This window comes from Rhinoderma darwinii, chromosome 9, assembly GCF_050947455.1.
Source record: "Rhinoderma darwinii isolate aRhiDar2 chromosome 9, aRhiDar2.hap1, whole genome shotgun sequence".
Classification (NCBI taxonomy): Eukaryota; Metazoa; Chordata; class Amphibia; order Anura; family Rhinodermatidae; genus Rhinoderma; species Rhinoderma darwinii.
In genome coordinates this window covers 94,229,119-94,250,004 of record NC_134695.1, presented here as the reverse complement: position 1 = coordinate 94,250,004, position 20,886 = coordinate 94,229,119, and the positions used below count along the sequence as shown (strand labels likewise).

The 20,886-nt window shown below is 45.6% G+C and overlaps 1 protein-coding gene and 1 long non-coding RNA gene across 3 annotated transcripts in view; one reads left to right on the top strand and one right to left on the bottom strand.

Moving 5' to 3' along the window:
• SPIRE2 (spire type actin nucleation factor 2) overlaps window positions 1-19,445 on the top strand; it is a 37,593-nt gene extending 18,148 nt beyond the window's left edge. The window contains exons 3-15 of one of the 2 annotated variants that reach the window (XM_075838570.1): window positions 477-821; window positions 905-973; window positions 4,040-4,204; window positions 5,481-5,567; window positions 5,646-5,769; window positions 12,954-13,042; window positions 14,272-14,488; window positions 14,567-14,688; window positions 15,248-15,382; window positions 15,744-15,811; window positions 16,380-16,407; window positions 16,693-16,808; window positions 17,448-19,445. In XM_075838570.1, coding sequence (XP_075694685.1) covers window positions 477-821; window positions 905-973; window positions 4,040-4,204; window positions 5,481-5,567; window positions 5,646-5,769; window positions 12,954-13,042; window positions 14,272-14,488; window positions 14,567-14,688; window positions 15,248-15,382; window positions 15,744-15,811; window positions 16,380-16,407; window positions 16,693-16,808; window positions 17,448-17,655 — 1,773 coding nt within the window. In that variant the 3' untranslated portion in view covers window positions 17,656-19,445. Of the gene's footprint in view, window positions 1-476; window positions 822-904; window positions 974-4,039; window positions 4,205-5,480; window positions 5,568-5,645; window positions 5,770-12,878; window positions 13,043-14,271; window positions 14,489-14,566; window positions 14,689-15,247; window positions 15,383-15,743; window positions 15,812-16,379; window positions 16,408-16,692; window positions 16,809-17,447 lie in introns of both variants that reach the window. The other variant, XM_075838569.1, reaches the window with a different exon arrangement.
• LOC142661225 (uncharacterized) overlaps window positions 1-20,886 on the bottom strand; it is a 97,043-nt gene that overhangs the window by 7,480 nt on the left and 68,677 nt on the right. The gene's annotated exons all lie outside the window — the stretch shown is intronic.

Below are 20,886 nucleotides of genomic sequence, written 5' to 3'. Positions count from 1 at the left end.
CCAACAGACCAAACAGCCCCATGACAGTATCTGCTTTGTTCCTTTCTTTTAACCCTTTTCTGGATCGCTTGGTCACAACCAATAAAATGATCAGATCAGGTTATATCATGGGCAGTGCTAGGGGGAATAGTGGGGCACGTGCCCTGTGTGCCACAGTGGACTCCAACAGGCCACTCATACTTGGGAATAATATATAGATACAGGGCAACATACTGAATCTTTGTCCCAGGTGAAGGAAAGCCCAGCTATGACTGTTGTACAGGACAACTATGGTGACCACAGCTATTGAGTCTATTACATGGACAGTGTGGTCACCAATACAAGAGGTCGTTGAAGCTGGAGAGCAAAAGAACATGGAGACGGGAGGACTTGGGCAGGAAAGTGGCAAAGTATTGTATTATTTTTATATAAGTGGAATTACACTTTTATCTGGATTGCATGTTCACTTCTGTTATGTCTTCTGCCTACCTCTGCAGATGGTGCAATGTCTGGGCTTTACCATATACCGGGCGCTGGACTGGGGGCTGGATGAGAGTGAGGAGCGAGAGCTCAGTCCTCAATTGGAGCAGCTCATTGACCTCATGGCCGCCAGCGACTCAGAGGGGGTCATGACAGACGAGGGCTATGAAGGAACCGAGGATGAAGATGAAGAAGGTCCTCCAAAGGTGGTACGGAGTTTGGCAGCAGTTCTGCGTTTCTGTGCATCCCATCTGCCGGAGCGCCAGGAGGCGCCAGTCCACTACCAGGCTGTGTGTAGAGCGCTGTTTGCAGAGACTGTAGAACTTCAAGCTTTTCTCCATAAAATACGAGAGGCCAAAGAGGTGAGAGGTGAAGTCCGATATGACCTTTAGCTGATCCTTCTGCCCACAGCATTCTGGATAACACCTTGGTTTTGATTTTCTAGATTCTGATAAAGATGAAGGTGGAGGAAGCAGAGCCAGACGGACTTGTGAACCTGCAGAACACAGACTGGGTAAGAAGGAATGGCGTGCGACATGTGGATTTTGCGGCGGATTTCACCTCTCTGCATTCAAAGAAAATGGACATGCTGCAGATTTTAAAATCCGCACCGCAAGTCAATTTCTGCATGGAAACATTCTGTAGCAGTTAGAGGAGATTTGTTAAAATCTCATCCACGCGGCTGGTTCTGTAACCCACAGCATTTTCGCTACATGTGGACTTGGCCTAACATGCACTTTGTGCCCCAGTTTCTGCAGTGCTGTCGTGGTGCAGCTTGTGTGATTGTAGCCTAACTACCAGAATACTGCCCCCAGTGGACAAGATTAGGAATGTGAACAGGTGTAGGATGCTCATAGAGCTGGAAGGCCTCATGCATGTGGTCATATTGAGGTGCCGTCAAATTGCGTTTTATTTTCTTGTGCAAAATCTCAGCAGTTATGTAAAATTTTCATTAAAAAAACGCTATATGACCTCAAAGTGTGAATACATCCATACAGATCCATGTTGTGCTGTGTAATACGGGGCCTGTAGACTGCTATGGGGTCATACCTAATCTGTGAGAAGGAAAATGAAGGCATGTTACAACACATGGGGTATTAGGGTATGTTCACACGATGAGAGGCATTTACGTGTGAAAAGACAGACTGTTAACAGCTGCCTCGTTTCACACGTAAATGCTCCTCCTCGTAATTTACGAGGTGTCTGAGACGCTCGTAAATCTTGAGCTGTGCTTCATTGAGTTCAATGAAGAACAGCTCAAATTACGTGGCAAAGAAGTGCCCTGCATATAATGTATAGAAGTGTCCTGCATATAATGTATAGAAGTGTCCCGCATATAATGTATAGAAGTGTCCTGCACTTCTTTGCCGAGGCAGTCAATTTACGCGTCGTCGTTTGACAGCTGTCAAACGACGACGTGTAAATTACAGGTCGTCTGCACAATACGTCGGCAAACCCATTCAAATGAATGGGCAGATGTTTGCCGACGTATTGTAGCCCTATTTTCAGACGTAAAACGAGGCATAATACGCCTCGTTTACGTCTGAAAATAGGTCGTGTGAACCCAGCCTAAGGGTATGTTCACACGGCCTATTTACGGACGTAATTCGGGCGTTTTGGCCCCGAATTACGTCTGAAAATAGCGCCTCAATAGCGCTGACAAACATCTGCCCATTGAAAGCAATGGGCAGACGTTTGTCTGTTCACACGAGGCGTATATTTACGCGCCGCTGTCAAATGACGGCGCGTAACTAGACGCCCGCGTCAAAGAAGTGACCTGTCACTTCTTTGGCCGTAATTGGAGCCGCTATTCATTGACTCCAATGAATAGCAGCGCTAATTACGGCCGTAATTGACGCGGCGTTCAAGCGCCTGCACATGCCGGTACGGCTGAAATTACGGGGATGTTTTCAGGCTGAAACATCCCCGTAATTTCAGCCGTTACGGACCCCCGCCGTGTGAACATACCCTAACAACGATGTAGAGAATCCATCTGAATGGACCCGAATACTGCACATTATTTATAGGCCTTAGGCCGAATTCAGACAAATGTCGGGAAACTCGGACGTAAAAAATGGCAGTTTTTCACGTCCTAGTTGCCCCCGTACGGGTCCCGTTTTCACAGATCCCCGTAGACTTAAATCTATTGAGGGATCCGTGTAAACAGAAGCAAATAGGACATGTTCTATTTTTCAATGGACCCTTCACATGGTCCATTGAAACAACAGTCGTGTGAACGGCCCCATTGAAATACATGCGTCCATGTGATGGACGTTGTTTTAACAGCCATCACACGGACGTATACCACGTTCATCTGAATTAGGCCTTTTTGACACAGTGCAGTTTTGATTGATTTTTTGAAGCCACAACCAGTATTAATGGTCCATTCAGATGTTGGGGTTGAGGTGCAGTTAAACCGCAAAAAGACGCAACCGCCTAGAAAAATACACCAAATCGCAGTAAGAACACATGCGGTTTTCGGATTCGGTTTTTCAATGTGGTTAACCGCACCTCAATGTCTGAATGGGCCCTATAGGGAGAAAAACATTTAGAAAGTGTTTTACTTATCTTTTTTTAAATCCACTTCTAGTTGTGGGTTCAAAAACTGCATTATGTGAATATACCCAAGGGCTTTTTCGCATAGTGCAGTTTTGGTGGGGGTTTTTATGCAGTTTTTGAAGCCACAACTAGGAGTGGATTATAAAGGGAGGGGAAGTATATAGAAAAAGATTCTACTTCCCCTCTTGATTTTTAGTCCACTTCTGGTTGTGGCTTCAAAAACTGCACCCAAACTGCACTGTGTGATTATACTCTAGGGTCCATTCTGCATACATTTTTACCACGATTTGATGCAATTTTCCATAAAAACCACAACAGCATCGAAAACCGCACAAAATCGTGGTAAAAAAAAAAACATGCAATTTTCGGGTGCTTTTTTAAATGTAGTTCTAACTGCTCCTCAACCGCAATGTCTGAATGGATCCTTGCGTTGAAAGATTCAAAGGAACAGGTTTCCCTACTTTAGATGGAATCTGCTTCTGTTACTGGCAATTAATCGACAGATCCTTGATGGGGAGGTAACACGGCTATATGGAGGCAAACTAATGCCAAAAACGGGCAGGGATGCCATGAGAGAAGGCCTCCCTGCTGTCCGGACCATAAAATGACAGATTGACTGGCGCTTTGGCCCTTTACATTTGCGAACACCCAACCCCATGGTCAGAATTGGAAGCTCCCTGCACATGAGATCAGCTGGATGTGTTATTCCCTGAGGTGTAGTGAGAGGCACCTGTGTTATTCCCTGAGGTGTAGTGAGAGGCACCTGTGTTATTCCCTGAGGTGTAGTGAGAGGCACCTGTGTTAATCGCTGTGCCTGATGTGAGTGCTCCTGGACCTGCATGTCTGCCGTCGTCTATAATGTATATCACCATGTCTTGCAATCGTTGTGTGTTCCGCAATGCTACGTTCACTGTGTGTGTCGCTCTCTGTTCTGCGCTGGGTGTTGCGCAGTATTTGATGTGTCATGTGCGCGTTTTACTGTGTGCTGTGCACCTCACACTTGGTGTCTTGCGCTCTACAGGCACGTTTGTGGGTGCAGCTGATGAGAGATCTGCGACATGGGGTACAGCTGAAGAATGTCCGGGAGAAGACGTTTAACTCTTTACCCACCGAGTACCAACTCACTCCATTCGAGATGCTTATGCAGGACATCAGGGCACGAAACTACAAATTGCGCAAGGTCATGGTGCGTAGTGTCAAGCAAGCGAATGTACAAGTTATTCCTTGTTGTAATACACAAGTCGTTATAAACCCCTCGCCCCATATATTGTCAAGATTACATTATAGAAGCTGTCACCCAGCTTTCACAAATTTGCCTAATTAATACAGGACTACACTACAACATTTGGATCACAGGATTAGCCCAACACAACCTTGCATTTGTCACAAAAAAATCGAACTGTATACAGGACTAGTTAGTATATCGTCATGTCATTTTTAGGTCCAAAATTCTGTGCTGATTAATTTCGTAATATATCTTTATAGAGGTCAGAGCATTGTTTTACTGATACAGAGCTCCAAACCCTCTGCATAGACATAGGTTTTAAAAAATAACATGTTGGCTACCTGTATCCACCACTAGGGGGAGTTTGAGCTCACTGCGCTGTTTTATTAGTGAGTTCAATGAATAAGGCCTTGTTCACACGGACTAAATTTGACACGCTTTTGACAAGTTGTCCGCGCCGAAAAAATGCGTCAAACGCATGCTTTAAGCTTGTAGTGCATACGCTTAAAAAACGCTTCTTGTCAAAAAAGAAGCGTCAGGTCAATTCTTGGTGCGTAAAACGCGTCAAATGCGCCTAATTCTTATAGTCAATAGAGGTGACTAATTACGCACCAAAAAGTGCCAAAAATGCTAATATTTTAAAAAGCGCTTTACACGTTTTACATGTCTTTTTTTTGAGCGCCATATGATCAAGGCCGATTAGTAAGCTCGTAAACTCCCCCTAGTGGTGGCTGCAGGCAGCATGTTAAAATCTAGATCTATGCATGGGATTCGGAGCTCAGGTCCCATTGTAATTAATAGGACCCCTGCACAAGACTCTTCAGGCATCGTACAGCTGCCTTGGCAACTGTACCGCCCCGCGTGCTCCCGGTGTCTTTTCACATCCTATGTCAGATCGGGAGGGCAAATGAGTTTATAGTGACACTTTAAAAGCTGCAATCCATACCTCTGCTCCAATATCCCAGCATAACTCGACAGTAGTGACATTCAGGAGACCGGTAAAGCTGGGTGGTTGCTTTTATAGGAGCTGTAATGGCAGACAATTGAAAAGTCTATTATGCCGAAAAAGCAGCTGAACATTTTAATGTTCCCTCCTTTTTTTTTTTTTTTACCATCTGGAATATTTGGTTTCTGGCGCCGACCAGGCCCTATTAATGCAGGATTGAAGGGATCTATAGATGTTCTAATGCAGTACAAGAATTCGCTATGGATATTCAAGAAATGTAATGTTTCATAGGTCGGGGGAGACATTCCTCCCAAGGTCAAGAAGGACGCACATGAATTAATACTGGACTTCATCAGATCTCGCCCTCCTCTGAAGCCGGTAAGTCAGATTGTCTTGAGTGATCCATTGAGTGGAGGAGCATGATCCAAGTAAACTGACCCGTTCTATCCACTGCAGGTCTCTAAACGGACTCTTCCCCCATTGCCCTTCAGACAAAGAAGTCTCCATGAAAAGATTCTGGAGGAGATCAAACAAGAACCTAAACTGCGCCCTGTGCAGACACAAGGAGGAGGGCAGAAAGGTGCGCCATTAAATTGTCCCATAGATAATGCTAATGTTTTACTACATGGGTTACAAATAATAAGTGGCTTCTGTGAATCGTCAGGGTATGTTCACACGCCCTATTTACGGACGTAATTCTGGCGTTTTTCGCCTGGAATTACGCCCGAAAAAACGGCTCCAAACCGTCGGCAAACATCTGCCCATTGAATTCAATGGCTCTTGCGATGTTCTGTGTAGACAGGCTTTTTTTTTTTTTACGCGCCGCTGTAAAAAGACGGCCGCCTCAAAGAAGTGCATGTCACTTGGGACGTAATTGGAGCCGTCTTTCATTGACTCCATATAAAACCAGCTCCAATTACGTCCGTAATGGACGCCGCGAAAAACGCGTGCACTTGTCAAAACGTCTGAAATTCAGGAGCTGTTTTCGCCTGTAAACAGCTCCGTAATTTCAGACGTAATTTGTTAAGACGTGTGAACATACCCTCAGAGACAGGTGGCCGATTCGGGTCTGGGGAGAATTGCTTTTTTTTTTTTTCTTTGTAGGAGGGAAAGGGAGAAAAAAAAAAAGTCTACAGGTAAAATATAAACAATGTACAACTACTAAAGCGTTGCGTGAAGTATCAAATATAACAATGGTCCCAGTGACTAAATACTCAGGACCATATGCTGCCCAAACGATACCCTCATACAGTGCCCAAATAACATACTTATATAGTTGAGAAGGTCCATCAAGTCCAACCTATAATCCAACCGTGTTAATCCAAAGGAAAGGCAAAACCCCCATGAGGTTGATGCCAATTGCCTCATAAGGGTAAAAAATTGCTCCCTGACTCAACGTCTCCTCTCCAGAATCTAGTACTCATAACCTGTAATATAATATTTTTCAAGAAAGGCATCCAGGCCCTTCTAGAACTTGTAAAAAGAATCAACTATCACAACATCATGTGGCAGAGAGTTCCATAGTCTCACTGCTCTGACAGTAAAGAATCCCAGTCTCTGATGATGGTGAAACCTTCCTTCCTGTACACATAGAGGATGCCACCTTGTCCTTGTTACAGGCCTAGGTGTAAAAAGATCATTAGAAAGATCTCTGTACTGTCCAGTTATATATCTGTACGTTGTAATTAGATCGCCCCTAAGCCGGCCTTTTTCTAAACTGAATACCCGAAGTTTAATCACCTTTCTTGGTAAAGCAAACCGCACATTCCTTAATTACCTTGGTCGCCCATCTTTACACCCATTCTAGTTCAGCCATGTCCTTCTTATACACAGGTGCCCAAAATTGTACATAATATTCTATATGTGGTCTGACTAGTGATTTGTATAGAGGCAAAACTATGTTCTTGTCATGAGCAACTAAGCCTCTTTTCATGCATCCCATGATTTTATTTGCCTTGGCAGAAGCTGCCTGGTGCTGGTTGCTAAAGGTAATTGTACTGTCCACCAATATCCCCAAATCTTTTTCAGTGCCAGTTTTACCCAGTGTTTTACCATTTAATGCATAATTGTAAAATCTGTTTCTTCAGGCCCAAGTGCACAACCTTACATTTATCCACATTAAACTTCATTTCTTTGCCAAAACCTTCAACTTCCCCAAATCCCTCTGTAGTATCACATTATCCTCCTCTGTGATGATTACTTTACAGAGCTTAGCATCATCTACAAATACTGAAATTATACTCTGTAAACCCTCTACAAGGTCATTAATAAACATATTAAAAAGAAGAGGTCCCAATACTGCCCCCTGTGGAACCTCACTGGTAACTGTCACCCACTCTAACTATGTACCATTAATACCCACCCTCTGTTTTCTATCACTGAGCCAGTTGTTGACCCAATTACACATATTTTCAACCAGTCCCAGCATTTTCATTTTATATACCAACCTTTTTTGTGGCACAGTATCAAGCGCCTTTGAAAAGTCTAGATACACCGATCCACAGCCTTATCCAGGTCCAGTCTAGATACACCGCATCCACAGCCTTATCCAGGTCCAGTCTAGATACACCGCATCCACAGCCTTATCCAGGTCCAGTCTAGATACACCGCATCCACAGCCTTATCCAGGTCCAGTCTAGATACACCGCATCCACAGCCTTACCCAGGTCCAGTCTAGATACACCGATCCACAGCCTTACCCAGGTCCAGTCTAAACACACCGCATCCACAGCCTTATCCAGGTCCAGTCTAGATACACCGCATCCACAGCCTTACCCAGGTCCAGTCTAGATACACCGATCCACAGCCTTATCCAGGTCCCGTCTAGATACACCGCATCCACAGCCTTATCCAGGTCCAGTCTAGATACACCGCATCCACAGCCTTATCCAGGTCCAGTCTAGATACACCGCATCCACAGCCTTATCCAGGTCCAGTCTAGATACACCGCATCCTCAGCCTTATCCAGGTCCAGTCTAGATACACCGCATCCACAGCCTTACCCAGGTCCAGTCTAGATACACCGCATCCACAGCCTTATCCAGGTCCAGTCTAGATACACCGATCCACAGCCTTATCCAGGTCCAGTCTAGATACACCGCATCCACAGCCTTACCCAGGTCCAGTCTAAACACACCGCATCCACAGCCTTATCCAGGTCCAGTCTAGATACACCGCATCCACAGCCTTACCCAGGTCCAGTCTAGATACACCGATCCACAGCCTTATCCAGGTCCAGTCTAGATACACCGCATCCACAGCCTTACCCAGGTCTAGTCTAGATACACCGATCCACAGCCTTATCCAGGTCCAGTCTAGATACACCGCATCCACAGCCTTATCCAGGTCCAGTCTAGATACACCGCATCCACAGCCTTATCCAGGTCCAGTCTAGATACACCGCATCCACAGCCTTATCCAGGTCCAGTCTAGATACACCGCATCCACAGCCTTATCCAGGTCCAGTCTAGATACACCGCATCCACAGCCTTATCCAGGTCCAGTCTAGATACACCGCATCCACAGCCTTATCCAGGTCCAGTCTAGATACACCGCATCCACAGCCTTATCCAGGTCCAGTCTAGATACACCGCATCCACAGCCTTATCCAGGTCCAGTCTAGATACACCGCATCCACAGCCTTATCCAGGTCCAGTCTAGATACACCGCATCCACAGCCTTATCCAGGTCCAGTCTAGATACACCGCATCCACAGCCTTATCCAGGTCCAGTCTAGATACACCGCATCCACAGCCTTACCCAGGTCCAGTCTAGATACACCGCATCCACAGCCTTATCCAGGTCCAGTCTAGATACACCGCATCCTCAGCCTTATCCAGGTCCAGTCTAGATACACCGCATCCACAGCCTTACCCAGGTCCAGTCTAGATACACCGCATCCACAGCCTTATCCAGGTCCAGTCTAGATACACCGATCCACAGCCTTATCCAGGTCCAGTCTAGATACACCGCATCCACAGCCTTACCCAGGTCCAGTCTAAACACACCGCATCCACAGCCTTATCCAGGTCCAGTCTAGATACACCGCATCCACAGCCTTACCCAGGTCCAGTCTAGATACACCGATCCACAGCCTTATCCAGGTCCAGTCTAGATACACCGCATCCACAGCCTTACCCAGGTCTAGTCTAGATACACCGATCCACAGCCTTATCCAGGTCCAGTCTAGATACACCGCATCCACAGCCTTATCCAGGTCCAGTCTAGATACACCGCATCCACAGCCTTATCCAGGTCCAGTCTAGATACACCGCATCCACAGCCTTATCCAGGTCCAGTCTAGATACACCGCATCCACAGCCTTATCCAGGTCCAGTCTAGATACACCGCATCCACAGCCTTATCCAGGTCCAGTCTAGATACACCGCATCCACAGCCTTATCCAGGTCCAGTCTAGATACACCGCATCCACAGCCTTATCCAGGTCCAGTCTAGATACACCGCATCCACAGCCTTATCCAGGTCCAGTCTAGATACACCGCATCCACAGCCTTATCCAGGTCCAGTCTAGATACACCGCATCCACAGCCTTATCCAGGTCCAGTCTAGATACACCGCATCCACAGCCTTATCCAGGTCCAGTCTAGATACACCGCATCCACAGCCTTATCCAGGTCCAGTCTAGATACACCGCATCCACAGCCTTACCCAGGTCCAGTCTAGATACACCGCATCCACAGCCTTATCCAGGTCCAGTCTAGATACACCGCATCCACAGCCTTATCCAGGTCCAGTCTAGATACACCGCATCCACAGCCTTACCCAGGTCCAGTCTAGATACACCGCATCCACAGCCTTACCCAGGTCCAGTCTAGATACACCGCATCCACAGCCTTACCCAGGTCCAGTCTAGACACACCGCATCCACAGCCTTATCCAGGTCCAGTCTAGACACACCGCATCCACAGCCTTATCCAGGTCCAGTCTAGACACACCGCATCCACAGCCTTATCCAGGTCCAGTCTAGATACACCGCATCCACAGCCTTACCCAGGTCCAGTCTAGATACACCGCATCCACAGCCTTATCCAGGTCCAGTCTAGACACACCGCATCCACAGCCTTATCCAGGTCCAGTCTAGACACACCGCATCCACAGCCTTATCCAGGTCCAGTCTAGACACACCGCATCCACAGCCTTATCCAGGTCCAGTCTAGACACACCGCATCCACAGCCTTATCCAGGTCCAGTCTAGACACACCGCATCCACAGCCTTATCCAGGTCCAGTCTAGATACACCGCATCCACAGCCTTATCCAGGTCCAGTCTAGATACACCGCATCCACAGCCTTATCCAGGTCCAGTCTAGATACACCGCATCCACAGCCTTATCCAGGTCCAGTCTAGATACACCGCATCCACAGCCTTATCCAGGTCCAGTCTAGATACACCGCATCCACAGCCTTATCCAGGTCCAGTCTAGATACACCGCATCCACAGCCTTATCCAGGTCCAGTCTAGATACACCGCATCCACAGCCTTATCCAGGTCCAGTCTAGATACACCGCATCCACAGCCTTATCCAGGTCCAGTCTAGATACACCGCATCCACAGCCTTATCCAGGTCCAGTCTAGATACACCGCATCCACAGCCTTATCCAGGTCCAGTCTAGATACACCGCATCCACAGCCTTACCCAGGTCCAGTCTAGATACACCGCATCCACAGCCTTATCCAGGTCCAGTCTAGATACACCGCATCCACAGCCTTATCCAGGTCCAGTCTAGATACACCGCATCCACAGCCTTACCCAGGTCCAGTCTAGATACACCGCATCCACAGCCTTACCCAGGTCCAGTCTAGATACACCGCATCCACAGCCTTACCCAGGTCCAGTCTAGACACACCGCATCCACAGCCTTATCCAGGTCCAGTCTAGACACACCGCATCCACAGCCTTATCCAGGTCCAGTCTAGACACACCGCATCCACAGCCTTATCCAGGTCCAGTCTAGATACACCGCATCCACAGCCTTACCCAGGTCCAGTCTAGATACACCGCATCCACAGCCTTATCCAGGTCCAGTCTAGACACACCGCATCCACAGCCTTATCCAGGTCCAGTCTAGACACACCGCATCCACAGCCTTATCCAGGTCCAGTCTAGACACACCGCATCCACAGCCTTATCCAGGTCCAGTCTAGACACACCGCATCCACAGCCTTATCCAGGTCCAGTCTAGACACACCGCATCCACAGCCTTATCCAGGTCCAGTCTAGACACACCGCATCCACAGCCTTATCCAGGTCCAGTCTAGACACACCGCATCCACAGCCTTACCCAGGTCCAGTCTAGATACACCGCATCCACAGCCTTATCCAAGTCCAGTCTAGACACACCGCATCCACAGCCTTATCCAGGTCCAGTCTAGATACACCGCATCCACAGCCTTATCCAGGTCCAGTCTAGATACACCGCATCCACAGCCTTATCCAGGTCCAGTCTAGACACACCGCATCCACAGCCTTATCCAGGTCCAGTCTAGACACACCGCATCCACAGCCTTATCCAGGTCCAGTCTAGACACACCGCATCCACAGCCTTATCCAGGTCCAGTCTAGACACACCGCATCCACAGCCTTATCCAGGTCCAGTCTAGACACACCGCATCCACAGCCTTATCCAGGTCCAGTCTAGATACACCGCATCCACAGCCTTATCCAGGTCCAGTCTAGAACTTACCACCTCACAGAAGCTGATCAGAAGCTGATGCTGCGTTAACCGTTTATTTGCATTAAGATACTTGAGAATGGCATTTCTTAGAAAACCCTAAAATATTTTACCCACAATGGAGGTTAAACTTATAGGTCTATAGTTCCCAGGCTCACTTTTTGACCCCCATATTAAATATTGGCACATTTGCTATGCACTAGTCTTGTGGAATAGATGGGTCATGATAGAATCCTTAAACAGCAGAAATAACATTAGTCAATAGTGCCACATAATGCTTAAATAATACCCTCACATGGTGCCCAAATAATAGTGCACTTAAATAACCGTGACAGACAATGCCCAAATAACACTGCCGTACAGAGCCCAAAAGATCCTGCCGTACAGAGCCCAAATGACCGTGCTTCAAGGCACTTATTTATTTCAGTTACTTATATAGCGCCAACATATTACGCAGCGCTGTACAGACGTCCTCTTTTATTCTCCCCATTGGAGCTCTCAATCTAAATTCCCTATTGGTAAGTTTTTGGGGTGTGGGAGGAAGCCGGAGTACCCGGAGGAAACCCACGCAAGCATGGGGAGAACATACAAACTCCATGCAGATGTTGTCCTTGGCTGGATTTGAACCCAGGAGCTAGTGCTGACCACTGAGCCACCGGGCTGCCCTTAAACAGCAATGACACACAAAGCTTAAATAATACCTTCACACAGTACCATAATACTCTTAAATAACAGTGCCCAAATAACCGTATCGTACAGCACCCAAATAATACCACCACACAGGGCCACGTAATGTTGATGTTACAGCATGTAGTTCGTCACTGCTGAGGATTGTGCTGGGAAATTGGTGGAGCCTCCTAAGAGACAGATGCCCCAGGCCATTCACCCTCTTTTGTTCCTCCTATATTTAGGCCCTGCGGCCAATATAATCATATATATCAAAGTATATATAATCTGTGCCAGTTGTCCTAATTTTCTATAATGTACTCTCTATTAGGATTTGGCTCACTCCCATGTATTGTGGATGCTTATTCCGCTGACATGAAGTCAACATCTTGTATTAACCTCTCAGTTCCGGAAAATGTGGCAATGCGAGCGCGTCCCCGCATCCTACTCAAGGCTCCCACACTGGCAGAGATGGAAGAGATGAATCTGTCTGAGGTACAAAGACATGATTATTGAATTGGAAAGACCAAGGCTAAACATGCAATAACTTAGATTCATATTGCAAAACGGGGTGTCCTATAGAATGGGCTGTAATAATAAAGTGTATGTTAACCTTTGAACACCATTTTACAGTTTACATACAGAATTCATTTACATAAAACATTAAGCAACTTATACATATATTACATTACTTATCCCGAGTTACATCCTGTATTATACTCCAGAGCAGCACTCACTATTCTGCTGGAGGAGTCACTGTGTACATAGATTTCGTATCTTGTACTGATCCTGGGTTACATCCCATATTATACTCCAGAGCTGCACTCCCTATTCTGCTGGTGAAGTTACTGTGTACATATATTACGTTACTTATCCTGTACTGATCCTGAGTTATATCCTGTATTATACTCCAGAGCTGCACTCACTATTCTGCTGGTGGAGTCACTGTGTACATACATTACATTACTTATCCTGTACTGATCCTGAGTTATATCCTGTATTATACTCCAGAGCTGCACTCACTATTCTGCTGGTGGAATCACTGTGTACATACATTACATTACTTATCATGTACTGATCTTGAGTTACATCCTGTATTATAATCCAGAGCCTCTCTCACTATTCTGCTGGTGAAGTCACGGTGTACATACATTACATTACTTATCCTGTACTGATCCCGAGTTACATCCTGTATTCTACTCCAGAGCTGCATTCAAAATTCTGTTGGCTTCATAGCTGAAATTTCTCAGCATGCTCTGCTTGTTCAGTGTCTGTGCTCTTGTCATTTACAGTAATCTGATGTAGAAAATCAAACTATAGGCGCTCAGATAAGCTTTTAGGGATCTATCTGTCAAGCTTGTTGACTGTTTCCAGTTACAACCAGATGAATAATGTATGCAGCTCTAAAACTACAAGAGTAAATAAAATACAGCCAGTAATTCAGTGCCACATAAGTAATGCAATGTATTTACAGAGTTACTCAACTTTTTATGTAGATCTCTATAGTTAAGTTGTAAATTTGTGTTTAAAGGCAGAGATACACTTTAAAGGGTTGATTGCTAGTACAACTATAAAATGTGACACCAGGGGTACTAAGTAGTAATGGGGAGAGGGAGATTTAGAAAAGTATAGTGTATAATTAGCAACACACACACATTGTGCCATGTAAGAGCCGGGTATTTAGCTCAGTAATATGATGCTGAGGTTTCCCCATCTTATTGCAGGAAGATGACTCCCCCAATTCTGAGCTGCGGCGGGTGATAAGTGCTCCGTTACCACTGAAACGTGACCGCTCATTCTCTGAGCAGGACCTGGCACGGTTACAGAGTGAGATGGGACACAGGCCGCAGAGGGGAATGACTGAAGAACAACAGGGACCAGAGTCCCGGGCTCGATCAGGCAGCATGAACACCCCACACAGACCTCTGCATCGGAATCTGAGTAAGTGATTGCTGCTTCCTCTCTATCCACTTTATTTACACTATGTATAGCTGCAATAACGTCACATTTCCTTTACAGTGGGTTATTCAGACTACGCCAGCTCTGGATCCGCTTCACCCAGCCGTAGCTCCCTCAGCTCTGTGCAAGAGAGGGCAGAACCAGAGTCGACCTCAGACAGCAACTCCAGGCATCGCTGGCTGGTGAGTGTCATGTAGTGCTGCGCTGCAGGGTGTCCAAAGGGTAAAACAAGCCGGAATCTTAGTATCGGTCCTTAAGGAGGACCTGTCACCCTTCCCTCCCCTATCCATAGAGATATGTCTATGTAGTGTCAATTTTTTGGGGTGGTTTTTCCCTCTAACATCAATTTCAGATGGACTTGGGGTTGTACAAGAACGCATTTTTATTTTGTTTTAGCCTTTTTTGGGGGGGTCAAAAAAATGCTGTGGTCAGATGTTTGCTGAAAGCCAATAGAAAAATATAAACCGCACAACAAATTGTGGTGTTTTTTAGGGTCTATGGTGTTTTTTTCAAAATGCAGCAGGCGCTAGGTGTGGAGTTGTTTTCTGCCATTTTCCCATTGGCTTCTCTATAGGACTTGAAAAACGTTAAAAATTGTTTGCATAAAAAAAATACAACAAAAAATGCTTAATTTATAACAAGATAAAAAGCCCCAAAAATAACCAATTGTGAAGAAGGATCTGACAAAGCTGCATCACACCTCTTGTTGCTGTGTCATTGACGGTTATCTCCGTTTTTCAGGAGTTCAGTCACCCAGTAGACACGTTGGCATTAACCGTAGAAGAGGTTATAAACGTGCGCCGGGTGCTTGTGAAGGCAGAGATGGAGAAGTTTCAGCAGAGCAAAGAGCTGTACGCCAACCTAAAGAAAGGGAAGGTATGGAGACCAAACATTGTATTCTTGTAGACTGTGTCGATGATTCCACAACAGAAGAAAGAAAAATGGACTCCAACTCTGGGCTTTGTCACGTGGGTAGTTTTGTGGCAGCCACTGAACTTTTGATGCTTCCAACAAAGACCCCAGTGATCTGCTAGAAAGAGACAATCAATCTAAAGAATGGTTGTCCATCCAAAACACCCCCATTAAAGGGTCATCCAGCATCCTATAAATATGAAGAGCCCTTTAATAATACACCTTAGGCCATATTGGCCTCCCCTCCTGGTATGTGGGGCACTTTCTCAAATCTGACGCTTCCATAAATGAAACAGATCCATCATGTTCATTCTTCATTTCCTAGGTTTGCTGCTGTTGCCGAACTAAATTCCCTTTGTTTTCTTGGCCGGCAAATTGCCTATTCTGTAAAAGGTGAGCTATGTGATTATTACAGCATGGACACTTATGAATGAGTCAGGAGGGGCACAATTACTGGCGGCATAGATGGATGATTAGTAGTAATTAGCATGGTTAGGCAATGGGCAGCTTTGTGTTTTTACTTGGGTTCCAGGGTTACCAAGTTTCATACAGTTCACTGGTAACAGGGTATGTAAATAGGTTTGAGATCGATCCAGCGTGTTACGCATATAGGACTGGCTCCTGATTTTTAAATTTGCATGTTATTACTGCCCTTCTATATGAACTCTTGGCCTTGATGAAAAGATTTGACCTTCTTTTAGGTTTACTCGCCCTTTAAATGCATTTTCCTAAAGGATTGCAGAAGGTCCCATAGTGTAATATTGTGTCTTCTGGAGCGTTAGTGCCATCTAGTGGTTACTTTCAGAACGGCAAATGTTGCATCATTAAACCTCCTGGCATCACACAAAGTCATAATTCCTGTTTTTAATTCCCATTCGCTTTTTATAGTTTTGGTCTAGAGATTATAAAGCCTTGAATATTAGGAATACTGGAGGTTAAAAATAATTTTGTTTATTTCTAGGTCTACCTGTGGCTCCTGCAGTGTTAAGGTAAGATTCCCGTTTCTGTGGTTCTACAACACCCAGCCTACCTCTGGTTAACAGGGCCGATCATCTTTCACTTTGGTACTATCACATGTACATGTCGTATCAAGCCTTGAGATCAGACTGTAGAATCGGCTCTGCCCACCTAGTCCAATAGTCCGTCACTTCTGATAATCCAGCACCTTGGCGGTCTATATATAATGTATAACACCTGTCAATCATGTATTGCTGCAGTTTATCGGAGTGCTTAGATGATGTTGTAGTGATGCCAATTTTTGTCTCCAATAATAGATGAAGCTTCCTGCCAAGAAGCTGGGACACATTCCTGTCTACAGTGTGGGGTTCGAGACCCCCCAAGGAGTAATCAGCACAAGTGGAAACGCTCACAAAAAGCGGGACACCTTCCAGTGAGTAACCAGGGCTTACCACAAAACCGCAATTTTCATCCACTAGGACAGGAGTCAGAAACCTTTGGCAGTCCAGCTGTTGTGAAACTACAATTCCCAGCATGCCCGGATAGCCAAAGGCTTTAATATTCCAGCCAAAGGCAGTCAGGGCATGGTGAGAATTGCAGTTTCACAACAGCTGGAGTGCTGAAGGTTTCTGGCCCCTGCACTAGGACCATGAATGGTGACCTTCACCTCTCCAAAGCTAATGGACTAGACATGTTTACCTATAGATGTTGCTGAATAATTTTTTTTTTATTTCTCATGTAACTCCCATAATGCCTTAGGATGGAGCTCAGATACCATATTTAGGAGGAGCTTTTGTCTTGTGCTCATTGTCGCCCCTGCTGAATAATTCACTTTCTATTGGCCACTAAGCGGGGGAAGGGTACTGACAACCGTGCTGAGCACACATTTCTATGTTTAGAAAAGAGGTTGTCACGTCCTTCTCTCTTACTACAATTGCTTTGACTTCTACAGTAGTGCCCCCTATGGACAAGAATACAGATCTGCGTAGTAGGAAAATTTTCATGTGGCTGGCATAGCTTTATGTTCGGTCATTGCATTGATGTTCTGCTCATTTACACTTTTTTTTTCTAGGTCCTGCAGTGGCCTGTCCTGGAAGAACGTAGAGGGCCAGTTCCCCCACATCTACGCTCAGGGTTCTGCTCTGAAGGACGTGTGCTCGGACTGCGCCAGCTTCATCCGTGATGTGGTCTGCTCCAGCCGAAAAAGCGTGGACATCCTAAACACCAGACCCCGACCGGCGTCCTCTCATCCCCAATATCGGACAGTCAAGAAACTGTGATGAAATGCAGCAGCGCCCCCCGCCTGTCTCCACCACTTCCTCATGCTAATATAGGGCTCTGTGTTAACCCCTTCTAATCCAGATATTTATAACCTCTTCAATACATATATTACTAAGCTTCTACTCAATGAAAAGATGAACATAAGCAGATGCCTGGCGGAGAAGTCATGCTGGTTTCATCACTGGTCCTTGAGAAGGCCTGACCTATGTGTAGTGTTACTATAGGTAATGGATATAAGGAGCAGACGTTTGGGTTTAATTTATTGTAACTTTATTGATAGGGTCGAAGCTTCCAAGGAAGGTACGGGGTCACTAGGATCATCAACTGGATCATTGAATCTTATAAGGTGGACTGGCAGTGCTGATGCTTTCCCTGCTCGTGATAACATGAATGCAGAGGGCCCTGGAGATCGTATATTCTCTTGAATCACTAAAATATCTGTCCGGGTTTTTTGGGTTCTTCTATTTAGACTGTGGGTCCTCGTATAACCCACGCATATCATTACACAATGGGAAGAACGCTGTCTCTCTTGCGCCACCTATAGTTTGCTTCTTTCTGGAGGAGATCAATTTTACATTTTCCCAGGGAGCATTGACCTAAAAAATCCCTACAAGCTGGATCTCCACAAGTAAACATCGTGAGACATGAAACAATAGGGAGTTGCATTCAGGGCAATTTCCTAATAATTAAGTCTTCAGGGTTATAATAAGTGGAGCTCAACTTTACGTGGGGGTTTGCAACCTCTGGCTATCCAGCTGTTACATACATCACTATTAGACTAACCTGCTGAAACAGGACTAGCTAAAAAGCACATTACCAATCTAACAGGTCAAGACTTGGGGATTGCAGCGAAAAGGGTGCGGCACCCAGATATTATAGCGTTGAGAGTTTCTGCTTGAATTCGAGTGCATCACTCCCTAAAAATGTTACTTACCTTAGGACCTACCATGATCTGTTCTCCAGGGCTATGTCATCCTAGATATTAGAGTTTAGTTATGATCATCCTATGATCTGTATAGAACTTCTCTCTGCTATACCCAGTGTATCCAGCAGAGGGAGTATTTCCTTCTGCAGAAGAAGTAGGCGGTCCCTGACAAATTCTACAGCAGATGAAGGTGTCCTGTTCTTGAGGTTCGCCAGGAGAAACCCCCTGAGATCTCCATATCACAAGGTCTCAGGTAGTTAGGATTTGGCGTGAGGAAAATCTAGTCCTATCCAAGCAAAATCTGAATTTCATTTTTTTGGGCAGAGTTGCACTTTTAGGCATGGACATCCCAATTCATAGGAGAGGTTCAGTCACACTCTTATCCTGATCCACACCTTGTAGTAACCTGCATTATCTCTATTGCATGTAGTAACTTGCTATCCACTACCCCTGAATTGTCTTCAATGCTGAGCTTACACGCCAAATGATCACATCTGCTTCCCCGACTCCCTCTTGTTATTTACAGACTGTATCACAACTGCTGACCTGCTATATGGACTGCATTTAAAGACACAGAACCTTAATATGGATAAGTACAGGTGCGCCGACTGAGATTTAACCCCTTCAGGACATGCAGAGCTGATTGACTGTTGCAGGGCAACGTTTCTCCAGCCCCTGGCAGTCCTTAGGTGGTTCAAATCCTATTTTTGTAAGAAAATTTTAAAAAAAGAATACCAAAAAGTGTAAAGACTGGATGATTGTGTAAATATATATATAATGTATATGTATCTTGGATAACTGCATCTCCCAAACAGCACTCGTCATACAATGTCGCACTGCAGTAAAGATTGTTTTTTCTATATATATAGCGTTGAGTTCTTCTTTTGGGTGTAGAGACTGAGAAACGAAGTGATGCCGCATCTAAATGACTGTATTACCCACTGGACCACCACAGCGGGCATCATCACCAGGCAAACTAGGTTTAGGAGGGGTCCATGGTGATCTGGGTACACAAAGCCGATTGTGTTTAGACATGCCAGACATGCATATGCACCATGAGACGAGCCTGGTGCCAACTTACTGGATTTCTGCCCTATCATCATTTGGGTGTCTATACACGGCATGATGGAACCGCTCAATCAATCGTGCCATGTATGGGAAAGGTAAGAAGAGCTTCCATACGTCACCCGGTGATGAGCCCAATTTTTCAAATTTCTCCTAGGAAAGGTTGGCATACATTAGGTGCATTATGTAACGCTATCCACCGGCAGTACGGATGTGCTCTGCAGTAGTGGCGGAATAGGTCCTGGTACTATTGCTATTCTTCTCTATGGAGGGCAGCAGGCATAGTGTGCACAGAGCATTAGTTGTGGCAGTCACTAGTGTTAGGCCTCATGCACATGGCAGTATACGGACTCCATAAAGGCTGCAAGTTGTAAGGAAAGTAATATGGCACCCATAGCAGTTTAAGGCTATGTTCACACGGGCTATTTTCAGCTATTTTTCGGGCTGTAAATATCCAGAAAAACGGCTGAAAAATCGGAAACAGAACGCTTTGACGGGGCTTTTTTTACACCTCATTTTCGATAAACGCCCTGTAAAAAAGTGCATGTCAATTCTAGAGCCGCTTTTGGAGTCGTTTTTCATTGACGCAATAGAAAAACCGCTCCAAAAATGGCCGTAAATAACACTGCGTAAAACGCTACTTTGATTAAAAATCGCCTGAAAATCAGGAGCGGTTTTCCCTTGAAACCAGCTCCGTATTTTCAGCCATGTTTTGTTAACCGTGTGAACATACCCTAAGAGGCCTTACTATATCTCCATATGGCTCCGGCTGTCGCCTGAATATGAAAACTTACAGAAACCTAAGGGTATGTTCACACGGCCTATTTACGGACGTAATTCGGGCGTTTTTGCCCCGAATTACGTCCAAAAATAGCGCCTCAATAGCGCTGACAAACATCTGCCCATTGAAAGCAATGGGCAGACGTTTGTCTGTTCACACGAGGCGTATATTTACGCGCCGCTGTCAAAAGACGGCGCGTAAATAGACGCTCGCGTCAAAGAAGTGACCTGTCACTTCTTTGGCTGTAATTGGAGCCGTTATTCATTGACTCCAATGAATAGCAGCGCCAATTACGCCCGTAATTGACGCGGCATTCAAGCGCCTGCACATGCCGTTACGGCTGATATTACGGGGATGATTTCAGGCTGAAACATCCCCGTAATTTCAGCCGTTACGGACGCCCTCGTGTGAACATACCCTAAAATTGTGGCACGCTCTATCGGATGCCATATTACAGAG